The following is an 18,894-nucleotide window of genomic DNA, read 5'->3' on the forward strand; positions in this document are numbered from 1 at the left end:
ACTAAATTAAACTCCCTGCCCCCAGACCCCGGCTACTTTTCAGTGTTTTTTTTCATTTGCCGTTCTCATCCCTGATTCATTGGTCGAGGGTCGGGCCTGGGCTGGAGTGTGCTCATGGAGGGAGCAGAACCCAGGGGAAAATGTTTTTGCTCAAAACTTGCTCATGAGACAAATTTGACACCAATTTTAGATTCGCACCTAAAACTCATAATACTGTCACTTTTGTCACAAATGTTTCTCATATGTTTCTCCTAAAACTAAAGGACAAATAAGGAGAAAGTATTATTTTTAGAGGAAGTCAAACTAGAAACCTAAACGAGCTACATTGGAGATTGATTGATTGATTGATTGATTGATTGATTGATTGATTATATACACAGAAGGTTAAATACTTGGAAGAAAAAAAAACTCATCAGTTAACTTATATCACAATTGTTAAATGTTGAAATGAATGTGGAGTTATTTAGCTCCATCCCCTAGATTTTCAACATATTACATGTACAAGTATTACACTAGTAGGTTATTTATATACAAAATTAATCCCAAAGCAAAAGCAGACAGAACAAAAACATGCTCCTATTGACACAAGTATAATTGTTGTTATAAGTTATTTCAAATAAACATACTATTTACAAAATCAAAACGTACAAGAGACAGATATAAGTATAGTGCAGTGGTTCTTAACCTTTTTCCTTGTTCGCACCACATTCAATTCACCAACCAGTTCTCGCACCCCCTTCCAGAATTGATGAAAAGCAACATTAATATCATAATTATCATGTGTAAGTAACAAAACCATCATGTATTTAATTCTTTATTTACATAACTGACAACAAAATAATGCATTGCAGGATTACAAAAATCAAGATTACTTTCATACGAGGAAAAAAAATCCCAAAAAACATTGTGCTTGTACTATGCATGGTGTGTTGTGAATTATTATGGTTGAGCGCCAAACTCAGTGACTTTGTTGCGGTTGTTTTCCATTTATGATGGCATCAAATCTTGGTGTCTTGGTGCTGAGTGCCACTCGCATGTCGTGTTGAGGATCCAGCCGATTTCTGCTCTTGGTTTTGATGTGAAGCAGACAAGAAAATGAGTCTCGCAGAGGTAAGTAGTCGCGTAAGGCACGAGCACAGTGAGAGCCTTCTTTGCCAGTGCAGGATACGTTTCCAACTGAGAAGCCCAGAAGTGCTCCAAGTGACCATCGACAAACCCCATTTGGATTCCACGATTGTTTCTCAGTTCGATGAGATCTTCCTTGACGTTGCTGTCATCATCAACATCTTCTATATTCTGCTTAAAAGGGTGCCTGATCCAGTCGTCACAGGGTTGTAGCTCTCCACACGAGAAGTAGTCATCAAATGAGGTGCACAGTATCTGCAGATGTTCAACAATTTTTGAAACAAAATCTGGATGTAGGGAAGCATCCTCTGTGACTATCTTCAAGGGAAGGAAAATTTGCCAAGTTCCCTTTCTTTACACGCCTAATCCACAAAAAAATTTTGTCTTTGAATGTAGCCAATTTCTCACTTGCAATCAAAATGTTCATCCCTCTTCCTTGTAGTGAACAATTGAGCTCATTGAGTGCTGTGAACACATCAGCCAAATAGGCAAGCATTTGAACAAATTCAGGATCGTCAAAATGTCCAGCCAGTTCTTGTCCCAGTCCGTTGAGAAACTGCTGAATTTCTTCTCGCAATTCAAACATACGAGATAGCACACGCCCACACACAGCCACCTCACTTCGGTATGGTACAACAGCGCAGTGTGTTCCTGACCCGCTTCCCTCAAAATGACTGAAACAGTGATTCAGAGCACGACCACGAATCATATTCACAATCTTCACACAAATCTCCAAAGTCTTTTCAGGTCTGGGGGCAATGTGAGAGCCTGCCGATGAAGAAAGCAGTGGGTAATCTTCAGATCACCAATTTCTGTTCTCATCAATGCCGCAAACCCTGAACGATTGCCCAGCATGGCTGGTGCACCATCAGTACATATCGAACCAATCCTGTCAAGATGAAGTTGGTATCTTGTGAACAATTCTTTTATCATACTGAACACATCTATGGCTTTCGATATTGTCTTCAGTGAGTGACAGAAGAGAAAACTTTCTTCCACTTTATTGTTCTTCACGTACCAGACTAATACCAGTAGCTGACAACAATTTGACACATCTGTTGACTCATCCACTTGTAGGCTAATTTTTACTGGACTGGCCTTGATCTCAACAACAACTTGCTCCAGGATATCATCACTCATGTCCACGATTCGGTTACGGATTACATCATTTGATAAAGACACTTGTTGCAGTTTTCTCGCAGCTTCCTGACCGAGAACGGTCTTTGCCATTTCAAGGGCACACAGCTTGATCAATTCCTCGGCAATTGTATGGGGCTTCTTTGACTTAGCTACCAGGTATGCAACTTCAAAGTAAAAAAAAGTCAGCTTTATTGTCAATTTTTTCACATGCCAAAGACACACAAAGAAACCGAAATTTCGTTCCCCCTATCCCACGGTGACAAGACATGGCTCACAACAGACAAACAAGTAAACAAGTATAACAAAAGCGTGCTGAATAAATAATGAATAAATAACACAACAAATAAATAAATAAATAAGAGAAGCAAAAAAAAAAAAAAAAAAAAGGAGCAAGTGCGCGTACAGCAGACATTCCAGAAAATAGCGCAACAGTGCCGCACACTACGCAGAAGGGGGTAGTGAGTTCAGGGCCCTAACAGCCTGGAGAAAGAAGCTGGCAGAAGGTCAAACAAAGAGTGAGCCGGGTGACTCGCATCTCTGGCAATTGAGGTTGCCTTGCGGGCGAGATGGGAGGTGTAAATGTCCTTCAGGGAGGGGAGCGAAGCACCAATAATCTTACCAGCCGTATTCACTATGCGCTGCAGGGCCTTCAAGTTCTGTTCAGTGCAGTTACCACCCCAGACAGCGATGCAACTGGTGAGGACGCTCTCAATGGTGCCACGGTAGAATGTAGACAGGACTGCCTGAGCTTTCTTTGCCAGTGACGAGGTGTTTGCGGACCAGGAGAGGTCCTCACTGATGTGCACCCCCAGGAACTTGGTGCAGCTCACCCTCTCCACCACAGCACCGTCGATGATCAGCGGCAGGTGTGTTGTGTGACCCTTCCGGAAGTCAACAACGATTTCCTTGGTCTTATTGACGTTCAGCAGGAGGTTGTTGTCCCTGCACCATGTGGTCAGAAGGTCAACTTCCGACCTGTACCGAGTCTTGTCGCCCTTCGTGATGAGACCCACCAGAGTCGTGTCGTCAGCAAACTTCACTATGCGGTTGTCGCTGTAGGTCGCAGTGCAGTCATGCGTCAGCAGGGTGAAGAGCAATGGACTGAGCACGCAGCCCTGGGGGGGCCCCCGTGCTCAGCGTGATGCTGGCGGAGATTTTGTCGCCAACACGCACCACCTGAGGCCTCTGACAGAGGAAGTCCAGTAGCCAGTTGCAGAGGGAGGTACTGAGCTCGTCGAGTTTGCAGATGAGTCGCTGCGGCACAATGGTGTTGAAGGCAGAGCTGAAGTCCACAAACAGCAACCTCACATATGAGTCCTTTCTCTCCAGGTGGGTGAGGGCCGAGTGGAGGGCAGAGCAGATGGCATCCTCAGAGGACCGCTTGGCACGGTACGCAAACTGGAAAGGGTCAATGGTGGGGGGGAAGAACGGACTTGATGTGCTCCATGACAAGCCGCTCAAAGCACTTCATGATGATGGGCGTCAGTGCCACGGGGCGGTAGTCATTGAAGCAGGACGGTGCAGGTTTCTTCGGCACAGGAACGATGGTGGCAGCCTTGAAACACGAGGGGACGATGGCCTGCTGCAGGGAAACATTAAAGATGTCCCGACAGCTCCCCAGCGCAGTCCTTCAGCGCTCGACCTGGGATGTTGTCAGGGCCCGCCGCCTTAGGGGTGTCAATAGCGGCAAGCGCCCTCCTCACACCGTCGGCAGAGAGGCGCAAGGGCTGCTCGTGTGGGGGGGGGGAGTGGTCTTCAGCGGGCAAGTGCTGTTCTGGGCGTCGACGCGAGCAAAGAAGCGGTTCAGATCGTTCAGCAGACGGACGTCGCCCTCACAGCTCCTCGGCGCGGGCTTGTAGTCCGTGATGGTCTGAATGCCCCGCCAAAGGCTACGTGCGTCCTTGCTGTCCTTGAAGTGGGTGGAGACCTTGCACGAGAACGCCTTCTTCGCTTCTTTGATGCCTCGGGACAGGTCGGCCCTCGCTGTCCTCAAGCCAGCCTCATCCCCCGCTCTTGATAAGAAGCATGTAGCTGTTGGTGAAAATCCGTGTGTCACCAAAGTGCCGGCACGATAAAACCTAGCTCTTTTGACTCGTAATGTTGCAATATCATTCCCTGCATCCTTGCCACCACGTCTGTTCTTAAAATGTTCATCGAGCTTTGATGGCTGCAAATTTGCATTGGAGAACATGGTGCTGCATAGGATACACTGTGGACGTTGTGTACCATCCTTCTCAGTAACACACGTGAAACCATACATAGTCATCATTCCACTTTCGTTTTTTGGACATACTGAAGATAAACCTGGAAAACAAGAATTTTGTTGTTTTTTGTTTATGTGCAAGAGGGAGACAAAAGGCAAAGCTTATCAATTATTATAGCATGGCATTCTAATTATGAGAAAAGTGTATTACTACCAAATACACAGCACGAGGCAGTACACATACATACCTTCTTAGGTCTACCTCGGCTGATGACTGAAGAGAAACTAACAGTGTGAAGCCGAAGCAGGCTTATGCAGTGAGTGACACGTACGAGACACATTGTGATCAATGTTTCTGACTAACTGTGTTCTGAAGCATACCTGTCAAAATCATGTTAGCTTCCCAAGTTTTTATTGTGTATTGTTATTCGTTTAACAGTACTTAACTTTATTACTTACAAAAATGAATTAAAACTACATAAAATACAAATAATAAATAAATAAAAATGATTACCGTATTTTTTGGATTAAAAGTCGCTCCGGAATATAGGTCGCATTAGCCATAAAATGCACAATAACGTGAAAAAAACATACATAAGTCGCTCCGGATTATAAGTCGCATTTTGGGGGAAATTTATTTGACAAAATCCAACACCAAGAACAGACATGAACGAGCAACAACAGGCTAAACGATAGGTATGCTAATGTGACATAAACACAAACAAAGAGCTGAGAACGGGCCTGATGTAACATTCAGAATTATTCAATAACTATTACATAAATAACACGTTTATAAAACCATCCGTGTCACTCCAATTCATTAAATCCATCGATCGTCCTTTATTTCAACAATGGGTGCGCGCCGCTGACGGCACTTGCACTTCAAAATATTCCACAGGCCCATATAACGATATATAATGTAGATATCAAATAACTATTATATAAGCAATAATAATATCAAACCATCTGTCACTCCAAATCATTAAATCCATCGATCAAATTCCTTGTCCTTTGTCAACAACGCCGCGCGTGCGCCCTGACGTCAGCCTCATCGTTATTCCACAGATCTAGTATATAACTGTATTGTAGCGTTAACAAAGTACAAGGAAAGACGCGGGTTTGGTAAACGGCTTTTTATTTAACAAAACAAGAGGTCAACGAGCCAACATCTACTGAACTGTAACGATAAAAACATATACAAGTTGCTACACGAAATAAAATATATCAAATAACTATAACATAAATAGTTCACCACTACACGGCTTCAAGCACTGGCGTCGACTTCCAGGCGTGTGGCGGTGTGGACTTCCATCCCCGGAGTTGGCACTTCCAGCCACGGAGGTGGAAGAGAGCTCCATAGAATGGGACCGGGCGTGTGTAAAAGCTATGTCCGAGCCCCATCCACCGTCTCCGGACAGCCACCCGGCCGAGCACTGGCCCCCGACTTCCATCCATGGAGGTGAAAGAGAGCTCCATAGATAGGACCGGGCATGCGTAAAAGCCATGTCCGAGCCCCACCCACCGTTACCGGACAGCCACCCGGCCGAGCGCCGGCCCCCGACTTCCATCCACGGAGGGGAAAGAGAGGTCCGTAGAGTAGCACCGGGCGTGCGTAAAAGTCATAATAGTTTTTCAAACCTTCTGTGTCACTCCAAATCATTAAATCCTTCAAACTCTTCGTCCTTCGTGTCACTTACAAACAAAGCCGCTAATGATGATAGTACGTGGGGCTCTTCGTCATTTTTGTCATCCCGTGATCGAATCTTTGTCCTTTACGTAAACAACCGCCACGCCACGACGTCACTTGAAATTCAAATTACAGTAATCCCTTGCTACATCACCGTTCGTTTATCGCGTTTTCACTTTTTTTTTTGTGTATGAAAACTTTAGAAAAAATTTACATAAGTCGCTCCTCAGTATAAGTCGCCCCCCCATCCAAACTATGAAAAAAACACCATTTATAGTCCGAAAATTATGGTATATATATATATATATATATTAAATAATTATTATAATAATAATTGGTTTACTTTACAGCTACAATAAGGCGTAATTATCATTATCCCTAATGCCAATTAACACAATGACTTCTTGCTATCCAGAATTTTTCACTTTTTTCGGTTACCCGACCATTATCCCTGAAAAATTGTAAATTTCCCCCAGGGTACCCTTGCACCCCCTAGGAAGCATTCTCGCACCCCTAGGTTAAGAACCACTGCTGTAGAGTGTTTTAGTGTTGTTCTCTCTCTGCTGCGTCTCGTGTCTCCCTTGCTTTCTCCTCCAGCCACCTCCGTTTGTCGTTCCCCCAGCTCTTCTTTACCTCCCTGTCTTCCATCCTTCAGCATCGGAGCCTCCTTTTCTGTTGTCTTTTATCTTTGCCTTTTTTCTTTCATCGATCAGTTTCCCGGTCTTATCTGTTACCCATATAGGTTGATTTTCTTCAGATTGCTCACTGCATAAGGTCTCTTTGGCTGCATTTTTTGCACCTTTTTCAGCTTCAGCCTGATTTTACCCACCACAAGAAAGTGATCTGAGCCTACATCTCCATCACTGTGTGAGCGAACGTCTCAGCAATGATGAACGTCACCTGGTGTTTATGTAGATGTAGTCCAGCTCGTTTCAGGTTCCGTCCCCAGGTGAAACCCATGTCATCTTATGGATCTGCTTGTGTTTGGAAAAGGTGTTGCAAATGCGGAGGCAGTTGGTGCTGGCTAGCTTCAACAGCCTCTCTCCGTTGACACTGGGAGAACTTGCATTTGGTCCCACTGTGGCATTGAGGCCCCATTTATCGCCATCCACTTTTGCATTTAAGTCTCCAATCAGCATCTTGATGTTGTAGCTCGGGATCTCATCAAGCACAGCATGGAGCTGGCCGTAGAAGGCGTCCTTGTCCTCCTCTGAGGCGACTTAAGTTGGGGCATAGACTTGCACGAAGGTGACTTTGGCACGTCTAGTATAGAACTTCGCTGTGATGATGCGGTCATTCACCAGTTTCCATCCAACTAGTGCTTGTGCTGTAAGCTGGAAAGGATGATCCTGACTCCATGGTTATGGTGGTCTTGTGTCCGGGAGTAGAGAACGGTTGCTCCTACAATCACGAGGCGCCCTGTCCAGTCCACTTCAGTTCACTAATGCCTAATATGTCCAGGTGATACTCCTTCATAGTCTTCAGCACCTGGTCCATGTGACCAAACTGGAGCAGTGTGCGTACAATACAGATGCCTACTCTGGTGTTGGTCTTGGTCATGAAGATCGGGGTCATCAGTGGTCAAGCTTTCTGCTGGATTTCACTCGGCCCCATCATTGTTACATCCAAGAATGCGCCCTCTCTTCTTCTCCGCAGTATACCGGAATGGCTCCTTCTCGTCGTTTCTGTAATATGCTGTTTTTTTACGGGGTGGGGTTGTTAACCTCACGCCCAATCCCCAACCTGGAGGGTGCTGACATTTGTCTGGCCTCTATCCCAAAACATGCATGGTTAAACCTGCCAGGGGTGTCATCCCCCTTCTGGTATAGCTTTCAGGGGTCACTGAGATACGCAAGCCTCTCCACCAATGCTAAGGTACCAGCAGAAGGAGCACACTAATAGTTGCCTAATAACTGTACACACAGAAATGTATTCAAGAAAGCCAGAATTTCAGTTTTGCTCTGTTATATATTTAAGTTTAGGGTTTATTAACATCTTGGTTGACCAAGACCACTATAGTTGTCCAAAAACAAAATGAATCCTCAAAACTATAATTTGCCTAATAATTCTGATAATAATTCTGTTGTGTGTTATTTCAGGTCTGCTACATGACTATCCAAAGCAAGAATTTTAAGTAGGTAGGTAGGTAGATAGATACTTCATTGATCTCGAGGGGTAAATTCAGTTGCCAGCAGTATAAATTAAGAATTAAATACAGAAATAAACAGATAATATAAACATTGGATATGACAACAAAACGATCAACAAAAAAAGAGAATAGATATGCAGTTGATGCGAAATACACCCGTGATCACATAAATAAACAGCAGATGAAAATGTCAACATATACGTAAATAAACAAAAACAAACATTATTCATTTGCCAACCCAAGATCATGACCGTGAACGCACCCGTAACCCCCGTGAGGAGTTAAAAAGTCTTATGGCATGGGGGATAAATTAACCCCTCAGCCTTTCCGTGGAGCAAGATGGTGTCATTTGGTGTTGTTTGGGTTTCAATGTCTCTGCCATGGCTCCGCATGCACGACACACACGGGGAGACAGCGGCGAAACATAAACATTTGGCTAACTACGCTCAAGTGTGACTTGGTGAATGTTATACTGGTTAACCACGTTTGCTAACTGTTTTCATAGCCCAGTGCCATTGCCAACCCTGGAACAGGATACAGCTTTGAGGCTCACAATGCAATTGAAATTGATCGCATTGATCCCGGCATTAAGACTTGATGAAGATAACTGTTTTCAATGAACATACTGGTCTTTAATAGATATATTGTGATTTCATGTATAAGATGAGATGACATTCTGCTGTTTCTTCAAGGTACTTTGTGAAGACCAGGCGATGCCTCCTTGTGTTCATTGTGTCTAATAGCGCAAGTGGAGACAGTCACTCAAGAGTCCTTTTTCCCAGAGAACTCATGGAGGAGCTCGACATCAGTAACATCAGGTTTGTTTTAGCAATAGTTGACTTTCCTCAGTGTTTCCTTGGAGGGAGCCCTCTGTTGCGGGAGCCGTTATGGGCCACGGTCGTGGCTTTGACCCGCGACATCCCCGACTTCAAATGATGCATGTACTCTGGCCACGGCTTATGGTGCCGTCCTGACACAGACGGCTCCTCAGGTGGTGGATTCATCATTTGGATGCCCTGTGTCGAGCTTCTGGTCTCTTCAGGGAAAGTCCAGTTGTTTTCTGTTTTACCTACTGATGTGTGCGTGTGTGTGTGCGTGCATGCGTGAGTACATGCGTGCGTGTGCGTGTGCGTGTGCGTGTGTGTGTGTGTGTGTACACGCGCGCACATGTGCATGCGTGTGTTTCGGCGTATTTCACTGTCTTGTTTTTCGTTGGACAGGAGTTGGGTTGGACCCAAATAAGCATCTGCATCTTTACATATATTCATACATGCATACCTCCATGCCGACACACGCACACGCACACACACACACGCACGCACACACACATTATATACATTAATTTCATTCATTAGCAGCTAATAGCTACCAGTTAACTGCTAAGCATGTGTGCAATTTTGGCTGATAATCACAGTCCAACTACTTTTCAAAGACAGTTTAATAGGCAAATATGATATGACCCTTTGATGCTGACAGCCTGACACAGTTCTTTTTACCCATCAATTTCAAACAAACAGTCTGAAATGTCCCGTTTGAATGACTCCTTCAGCTTGACGGCATCATTATCACTTAACACATCACTAGTGGGTTTGTGGATTTTCGGCTTGACAGAAACTAACCACTGTACGGCCACAGCGGCTATTAGCCGCCTAAATGACTGTGGTACGTACCACGATCACTCAGACTCAATGTCCCCCGTCTCCCCCGGGATGTAGATCAAGCGCTGCCAAAGTTGGGAGTTGAAATTCTAACATTCTGCCAGCCATTCCCAGCAAACCTCCACTGTACCTTTGGGTCTGCCAGGTCAGACCGGCATCTTCCACCAGCATCGTTGCCAAAACAAAAGTAGATGTTGATCGCTTCTTCTTGTCTAAATTCAATTTATTTAACTGTCTGTATCATTATCTTTATAATTATCTTATTACCAATATCTTTCATTCTATTTCCAGTTTTAATCCAGTGGCTCCAACTACCATGATGAAGGTTCTGACTCATATATTATCCAATGAGGATAGAAAGGTGATCAACAACTGCAGCTGTTTTGAATTTGATGTTACTTTATAATTACTTTTTGGCTGTACACAGAGAATTGGAAGGGTCATTGTTCCAGATCAGACAGTGTTGGAGATGATCTGCTCAGGAAGTTCAGGAGACATTCGCAGTGCTATTAACTGCCTGCAATTTGCCTCCGTTCCAGGTATGGGGTAAATCTACCGTATTTTTCGGACTAAAAGTCGCTCCGGAGTATAAGTCGCAATTTGGGAGAAATTTATTCGACAAAATCCAACACCAAGAACAGACATGAACGAGCAACAACAAGCTAAACGATAAGTATGCTAACGTGACATAAACACAAACGAAGAGCTGAGAACGGGCCAAACATAACATTCAGAGTTGTTCAAATAACTATTACATAAATAACACGTTTATAAAACCATCTGTGTCACTCAAATTCATTAAATCCATTGATCGTCCTTTATGTTAACAATGCCGGCCGGCTGCGCGCCGCTGACGGTGCTTGCGCTTCAAAATATTCCATAGGCCCATATAACGATTTATAAATTATATATCAAATAACAATTATATAAGCAATAATATTATCAAACCATCTGTGTCACTCCAAATCATTAAATCCATCGATCAAATTCCTCGTCCTTTGTCAACAACGCCGCGCGTGCACCCTGACGTCAGCCTCGTCGTTATTCCACAGATCTAGGATATAACTATATTGTAGCGTTAACAAAGTACAAGGAAAGACGCGTTTGGTAAACGGCTCTTTATTTAACGAAACAAGAGTTCAGCGAGCCAACAACTACTGAACTGTAATGATAAAAACATATACAAGTTGCTACACGAAATAAAATATATCAAATAACTATAACATAAATAGTTAACCGCCACACGGCCCCAATCACCGGCGTGGACTTCCAGGCGTGTGGCGGCGTGGACTTCCATCCCCGGAGGTGGCACTTCCAGCCACGGAGGTGGAAGAGCGCTCCATAGAATAGGACCGGGCGTGCGTAAAACCCATGTCCGAGCCCCATCCGCCGTCCCTGGGCAGCCACCCGGCCGAGCACTGGCCCCCGACTACCATCCGTGGAGGTGAAAGAGAGCTCCGTAGAGTAGGACCACGCGTGCGTAAAAGCCATGTCCGAGCCCCATCCACCGTCCACGGACAGCCACCCGGCTGAGCGCCGGCCCTCGACTTCCATCCACGGAGGTGAAAGAGAGCTCCGTAGAGTAGGACCGGGCGTGCTTAAAAGCCATAATAGTTTTTCAAACCTTCTGTGTCACTCCAAATCATTAAATCCTTCAAACTTTTCGTCCTCTGTGTCACTTACAAACAAAGCCGCTAATGATGCCGGTAGTACGTGGGGCCCTTCATCATCCCGTGATAGAATCTTTGTCCTTTATGTAAACAACCGCCGCGCGCTGACGTCACTTGAAATTCAAATTACAGTAATCCCTCGCTACTTCGCGGTTCGTTTATTGCCGTTTCACTTTTTCTTTTTGAAAATTTGTGAAAAAATTCACATATAAGTTGGTCCTCTGTATAAGTCGCCCCCCCACCCAAATTTTGAAAAAAATGCGACTTATAGACCAAAAATTACAGTGCACAATAATTATGCTTCCGTCCTTTAATACCAATTCATTGCAAAGAACTATTTTTTTCAGACCATTCACTGGAAAAGGGGCTGGTGAGGAGGAACAATCTTTTTATATCACAGGGTAAGGCAGTCTCCGGCTCCAGTTTAGTATTAAGGAAGAACACCAAGCCAACGAAGGGGCAGGAAGGCGAGCCAACTGTTGGAATGAGGGACACTGGTTTGTTCCTATTTAGAGCGCTGGGAAAGATTCTGCATTGTAAAAGTGAGTTATTTGTCATTTATTTTACTGGTTCTTTTATCACAGACAAGTGAATCATCTGTCATTTATAATTCACCCTTCAATTTCGGCATCATACTTTATTTTCAAAACAAATAAATAATTACCGTCTAAATCAGGGGTCACCAACCTTTCTTAAACCGAGAGTTACTTCCTGGGTACTGATGAAGGCAAAGGGCTACCAGTTTGACACATACGTCTGAAATAGCCAATTTGCTCAATTTGGCTTTCACTATGTGTTATTATTGTCATTTCCAGTTCACATGTAAGTGTGATTTTAACAAGAATAGCAAAAATACAGTCAAACCTTGTTTTTTGACCACAATCCATTCCAAAAGGCGGTTCGAGAAGCGAATCAGTCGAATTCCAAACCTATTTTTCCCATTGCAAGTAATGGATTTTTTTTTAAATCGTTTCAAGACAAAAAAACCCTGCCTTTTTTAAGCATTTTTTCATTTGCGCATATTTTTCCGATCGCGCGACTGCAGTGCACCGCCGACCGTCCAACTGCACCGCACTAGTCGCATTGTTGTGACAGAGCCGTCACTAAAATTTAGAAAATATATTTAAAGTCCTGATGTACTTTCCAAAATGTAAGTGGACCTCAGTGTGCAGGGAGCTTAATTTGGTCCGATCGCGCAACCGCAGCGCGCCGGGCGCTCACTGTCGCATTGCTTTAAGAGCGTCTTTGTGTTTTAGGATGGCTTTTGTTAGGCTACGGATTCTAGTTATTGATCTGACTCCAAATTACGACCAACACTTAACTGTTTTAGCACACACTTGCGCACTTAACAATTTTGTGAGTTCGTTCTGTCAAAGAGAAGACCAGTTGATCAATCAGACCGAATTCACCAATTGTTTATTCCTGACAAAGCAAGCTAATACAGGCGCCTGGGTCCCAGGTCCCTCACACCAAAACTCGTGTGTTCTTGTGACCATCAAGAGACAACACATTCTTCCGCGTTGCCCAGTTATAAAGAAACACAATATGAATATTCAAACATGTAAAACATTGTGTGATGATTGGTCGATGGCCGTCTCAGCTGTCTGGCGGTTGGGTTTTCCCCGCGAAGCCCGACCACCAGGACGGTGTTATTCTCGTTTCTCACCGACCTTGAGATGTTCTCGTCAGGTGCCCTCCCTGTTGATGATAAATCCTGTTGCACAACACTCCGAAGAAAACAACTTCGTGCAGTTGCCTGCACATTTCCTTACCACCCACCATGCGACCACACAAGCACAGCCACTACCGGAAATTATATTGATGTGATTATATATAAGTCAAACGCAGCCTCAATAAAATATGTTTGCAAACTGCCGAAAGCACATTTCCCATTATTCCCTCTCATGACCTCATTTATGAGGTCATCACCCGTTACTCTTGCAAGCAGCGACCAGCACGCTGTCTGTCGGTCCTTTCTTCCCCCCGCGGCTCATGTTGAGTCACCAGGGTATATTGGCCATTCGGTGGCAACGGGCCAACGGTTTTCTCGATCAACCGGACAGTGCGTGATCTCATACGTGGAATACAACAACAACCGCATAAAATCATTATTGCAGTAAAAATAGCCACAGCAACAAGCACACACATGATGAGGCCTTTTCCAGCCTCCGAACATTTTCATCCAATCACCAGGTGCGTACGCCTGAATGAGCTTTCATCTTTTTGTTCAGTGTCCTTAGTCCTTCCAATGCCCTGGTCAGTCGGCCCCCTGGTGCCGTGTTGTTTGGGATGAAAGTAACACATGCATCATCAAACATTCCACACACACCATGCTCCTTAGCCAATCGCATGTCCAACGCAATTCTATTTTGGAACGCCATCGACGACGTTGCAGCCAATTGTTCATGAACTACTACAAATGATTCAGCTGTATAGTTACCCAGTCGTTGGACATTGTAATGAACGTAATTTATACGGTCTACATTTTTATTGGGGGTGATCCATAGGAAGATACTTTCGAATCCCGAGGACACTTGATTAACGAGTTTATACTTATCTGGCACACCCCGGGGCACTCCTATAGTGTCAATATATGTATGTTGGATCGTTGTCACTCAACCATGGGGGCAAAACGTCTCTTTTGGCTCGCTTCAGGAGCCCGCCAGTGGGGACTCCATGTTCCAATTGAGATTCTGTATTTCAATGGGGACAACCACCACAGGCATTATCAAAGACACGAGGGCACAGATAGCTGATGCATTCTCCGGCAAGCGATCATATAATTTGTTATCACCACACCATAACCAGATGTCTGCATGAGAGAGAGGAGAGGTTATATTCAGTGACAAATTTAATTAGCACCATGTGGGATCCATTGTCCCAATACTTATGCCGGTTCCCTTTAACTTTAAATATGTCATATTTTGTTGAGTCACATGGTTATCAAAAATGGGCTTTCTCCATCGCACCGTTTTGTTGTCGATGGTGCCCCTGATTGATCATTGAACCATGGTTCCGGTCAGAACTCATGACTTACCAGTTCCAGTCCCTCCAATCTGTACCACCCCTTCAGGTGAGAGGAATTTTATCCTCAATTGCAAACACATCACCCCAACTTCAGACCTACCTAGCCAATTATACTGCGCACACACAGTCATAGACGATCACATGCGCACGCACCCATCCACACACTCATAGACACACTCATCCGTCTGCATCACTCAGCTCTCCTCCCACACTAAGCAAAGTTAGTATGTTAGTGTGCAGGCAAACATTGACTCCTAATAGTAACTCTTCACATTCGGACATACTTGTCAACATTTCCAATTCAATTTTCCATAAACTCGCCTGTCAGATTCATCGCAAATTGTCATATATGTCAATCTGAGGGGCTAACTGTGGGACCCGCGTTTTGGGGGAGCCTTCATAACCTCAGATTGCTCCCACAAACTCGATCTCTATTACTTATCCTAATTAAATTCAATAAAGATGGGTCAGACTATTCCTTCTGGCTTTTTACGTTATCACTTGGCTCTCCCCCTTTTTCCTGTTGTCTAGCTCAAATATGTTTTTCAGTCTGCTTCTCTTTATTGCCCCTCTTGGCGAGTCTCACACCCCCCTTTTTTTTCTTCCTAAAAATCCTGCCTGTCACAACATCAAGCACCTCTCCCTGCTTCCTTAAGTCGTCGCCTATTCCCACTCCTTTCATCCACTCGCTCGCGCGGTCTGCCCCCCTCTGCAAAGCTGCAGCTCCACACAGGTAGCACCAAGCCTTCTCCCTCGAATGAGCAGTTTTTAATGTAATTTACGTCATTGCTGTCCAGATCTTCTATCTTCAATCTCCCTTGCTGTCAATCCCTGTTAAAATGCCAAAATGCCCCCGTTCCTACTCGCTCTAATCCTATCTTTGACAATGGAGTTTGCCCTTATCAAACCTCTGAATATCCACGTCCTCCTGTTATCTTCACATCCACCTCTTAGTACTTCTTTTGATAGAATCTCTTATTGGTAACTCTATAGCGGACTGTTTAGCATATAATCCCTTACTCAGCTCTCTCGCTTCTACGTTGCCATGTCGGTGCAGTTGAAATTTAGCCCTATCGCCATCATTATCTTGTTACCTGTGGCCTTGTGCGACTCCTATGCATGATTGTGTGAAAGTCAAAAATTTAACGTATCCAACTTTCTGACCACCCAACCTCCACTATGGTGCAACAAAGTTCTATCGTATTGAGTAGGTACATTGAGCGTCCTTGCTTCCTCTTGACTGAATCCACTTTAGTCCAAATGTCTTATTCTAAAATGTATCTAACTCGACTTCTACTTCTTAAGCCTGACGAGCCAAAATATCAGATCTCGCTCTTGTTTCTTACCGTTTTAGCCTATTTGTTTTATCCAAATCTGTTCAATCTATGATGCTTTTCTCTGTAGCTCTACGCATTATTCAATGTTTTTATCAAATCTCCTCAGTTCCGTGAAAGTCAGTGCACAATGAAGCTCCTGTTCACCTTGACCCAAGCTCCACCCAGTTTAGTAACGCCACAGCAAGGAGTGCGATTTGTCCGTCGGACACTTCTTTTGCAGCACTTCACACTCAAGTTGGTGTTCTTTTGTTGTTGCTTCAGAGCCAACCCATCCATCACTCTCGAATGAGTCCATTGTTCAAATGAGTCCATTTTCATCATTGTGAGTTCCTCCGCTTCTCACTGTCTTTTCTTGTCCCCGAGGATGTTGTCTTTCCTCCGGGGTGTACTTGCCCCCTCCAAGCACAACAACAGTCTTTCTTTGTCCTTGCCAAAGGTCAAAGGTGCCTCGAAGCCAGGCACCGCTTTGTAGTCGCCCACGGCTGCAGGCGGAGTCTCGGGATCGAGTTTCAGGGATCCTGGCACTGAGAGTGACAGACTGGGACATCAAACTTGTAAGACTATTTCCAAATGTAGCTGGATGCCATCAATTCACTAGTAACGTTTGTTTACCAAATGTCAAATTCTCCTAGTAACAGCCATCTCGTCTTTATATTGTAAGTCCTGCAACTCATCCTATTTTCGAGCTACGTTTCGTCTATAGTTCCAATTTAATGGGACAGTACATTGTGTCTTCAGTATCATTATTCAAAATTAACTCATCGAGGTCTGCGTTCCACATCTAGCCCTGATCTATGTCTTGACCTCTCAAACGTTATTACCTGTGTCATGCTTGCTCAAAAATGTGACTTAGAATATGGTGCTGTGAATTTTTAATCTCCCCGATCAAACTGGATCCCGCTTCTCAGCTCTTCTTTCTCATGCTCCTGTTAGCCTGCATTTGTCCAAATCAAAAATGTTATTTTTTTTTAACTGTCTTTCTTTTGAACCTTTAAATCTCTCGTGTTGCTCACCTATCTACATCAGGAAGCCATTTAAAGGGTCTTAAAGAAAGGACCAACAGATTACTCCCAATATCTCCTCATTATTTACGAGTTAGCCACCCCTTTCTTCTCTCACTCCCTCTTTCTATCTGCCATAAATCACTGCTGCCACAGCCCAACTGTTTTCCTAAGGCCCACTGGTACACATACATTAGTATTTTAATGAGTATTGCAAGCATGCTCCTCTCTCGCCTATTTGCAAACTGTTAAACATTAGTGCCAGTGATGTTTCAGTTTCCATCATGCACATTTGCTGTTGGTCATGCACCCTTTGCTCATCAACATTTGATCTCCCCTCGTCTTGCCTCAGTTCTCCTCGACATTGACCTCTCCCAAGGGGACCCAGCCCCGCCTTTGCGGACTCCTCGGCACAGCGCCCCTGGACGAGGGGGGGTTAGCGTATCAATGTTGACGCCACGGTCTGGCCAGGCCCGCGCGTCCCGCTGGCCCCCACCCCCGCCGGTATAGCGCCATTCCACGCCTTGGAGCCCACCGGGCCCCCTCCTTTCTTGAACATTCTCTGATCCATGCCGTCTTCCTCCTCACACGCCCGCATCCACACAGGGTGTGCACATAAACGCACACACCGAGTGCGCACACAATCGCACATACGCACACACGCATCCGCACGCACGCACGCCAATACACAAAGCGCGCACACAGAGCTCAGACGAACGACGACAGACTGACACAAACTTTACAGAGATTACGCACGAACACAGAACACACAAAGGGATTCAACTCCATCTCTCATGTAGCTTCTTTGCCACTTTCTTTCGGTCAATGCCACTCACGATTTGCGCTTCCACATCAGCATACATTCCTTCAATCTCACTCCATTCATTCCTCTCATCACACACACTCCCCCCAATTTGGCTGCTCATTTTGGATATTTTAGCGGTCTGATCTCTCACAGGAGGAACTGTTACCACCGGATACTTTGTGAGGAGGCCTCACTTCTCCTCAGGGGATCTCAAAAACACCCTGCCTATTTGAAAACGATCGTCACCGCACCCTTGTCCGCCACGACGAAGCACTAGGTCCCTGACCTATCCCTTAGTATGAGTAAGTCCCTGACTTTACCGTACACGTTACACACGTAAGTTCCAAACTTATCCACCGTATGTATCTTAACTTCTTGCACACCTTATTTGATCTGAACGACAGTCTCCTCTGAAATTTCCTCTTTCAATTTGCAGAATTTCGACTTCTAGTAACAGGTATTCTGCTTACCTTATCAGTGGTGAGCGCTCAGGGCTGAGGAGACATCATACCAGCTCAGCGTTGTGTGACAGCGCGTATCACAATGGTTCGCCGACCGGGAGACAGTGTCCCTGACAACTGTCCGGTGTCCTGGATACAGACCACGAGTTGTCAATTACCCGTCTCTTGACATCACGTCAGGGTCACCAAGAAATTGTTAGGCTACGGATTCTAGTTATTGATCTGACTCCAAATTACAACCAACACTTAACTGTTTTAGTGCACACTTGCACACCTAACAATTTTGCGAGTTCGTTCTGTAAAAGAGAAGACCAGTTGATCAATCAGACCGAATTCACCAATTGTTTATTCCTGACAAAGCAAGCTAATACAGGCGCTTGGGTCCCAGGTCCCTTACACCAAAACTCGTGTGTTCTTGTGACCATCAAGAGACAACACATTCTTTCGGGTTGCCCAGTTATGAAGAAACACAATATAAACATTCAAACATGTAAGACATTGTGTGATGATTGGTCGATGGCCGTCTCCTCCCCACTGGGTGTTATCGGTGAGTGCAGCTGTCCGGCCTCAGCTGTCTGGCGGTTGGGTTTTCCCCGCGAAGCCCGACCACCAGGACGGGGTGTTATTTTCG

At 44.8% G+C, this 18,894-nt stretch overlaps 2 protein-coding genes across 9 annotated transcripts in view; one reads left to right on the forward strand and one right to left on the reverse strand.

Moving 5' to 3' along the window:
* rad17 (RAD17 checkpoint clamp loader component) overlaps window positions 1–18,894 on the forward strand; it is a 99,940-nt gene that overhangs the window by 49,895 nt on the left and 31,151 nt on the right. For 4 of the 8 annotated variants that reach the window (XM_088376893.1, XM_088376895.1, XM_088376899.1 and 1 more), the window contains 5 exons: window positions 8,997–9,122; window positions 9,284–9,350; window positions 10,252–10,323; window positions 10,390–10,501; window positions 11,980–12,174. In XM_088376893.1, the coding sequence (XP_088233019.1) occupies window positions 8,997–9,122; window positions 9,284–9,350; window positions 10,252–10,323; window positions 10,390–10,501; window positions 11,980–12,174 (572 nt within the window). The remainder of the gene's footprint in view (window positions 1–8,996; window positions 9,123–9,283; window positions 9,351–10,251; window positions 10,324–10,389; window positions 10,502–11,979; window positions 12,175–18,894) is intronic. The other 4 variants (XM_088376898.1, XM_088376900.1, XM_088376897.1 and 1 more) reach the window with 3 other exon arrangements.
* LOC148398505 (protein CFDP2-like) lies at window positions 7,088–7,730 on the reverse strand. The gene is given in 3 exon segments (XM_088375331.1): window positions 7,088–7,488; window positions 7,491–7,577; window positions 7,580–7,730. Coding segments are annotated over 3 exon segments (639 nt in total).

Source organism: Syngnathus floridae, chromosome 5, assembly GCF_059516105.1.
Source record: "Syngnathus floridae isolate MCC-2025c chromosome 5, RoL_Sflo_1.0, whole genome shotgun sequence".
NCBI lineage: Eukaryota > Metazoa > Chordata > Actinopteri > Syngnathiformes > Syngnathidae > Syngnathus > Syngnathus floridae.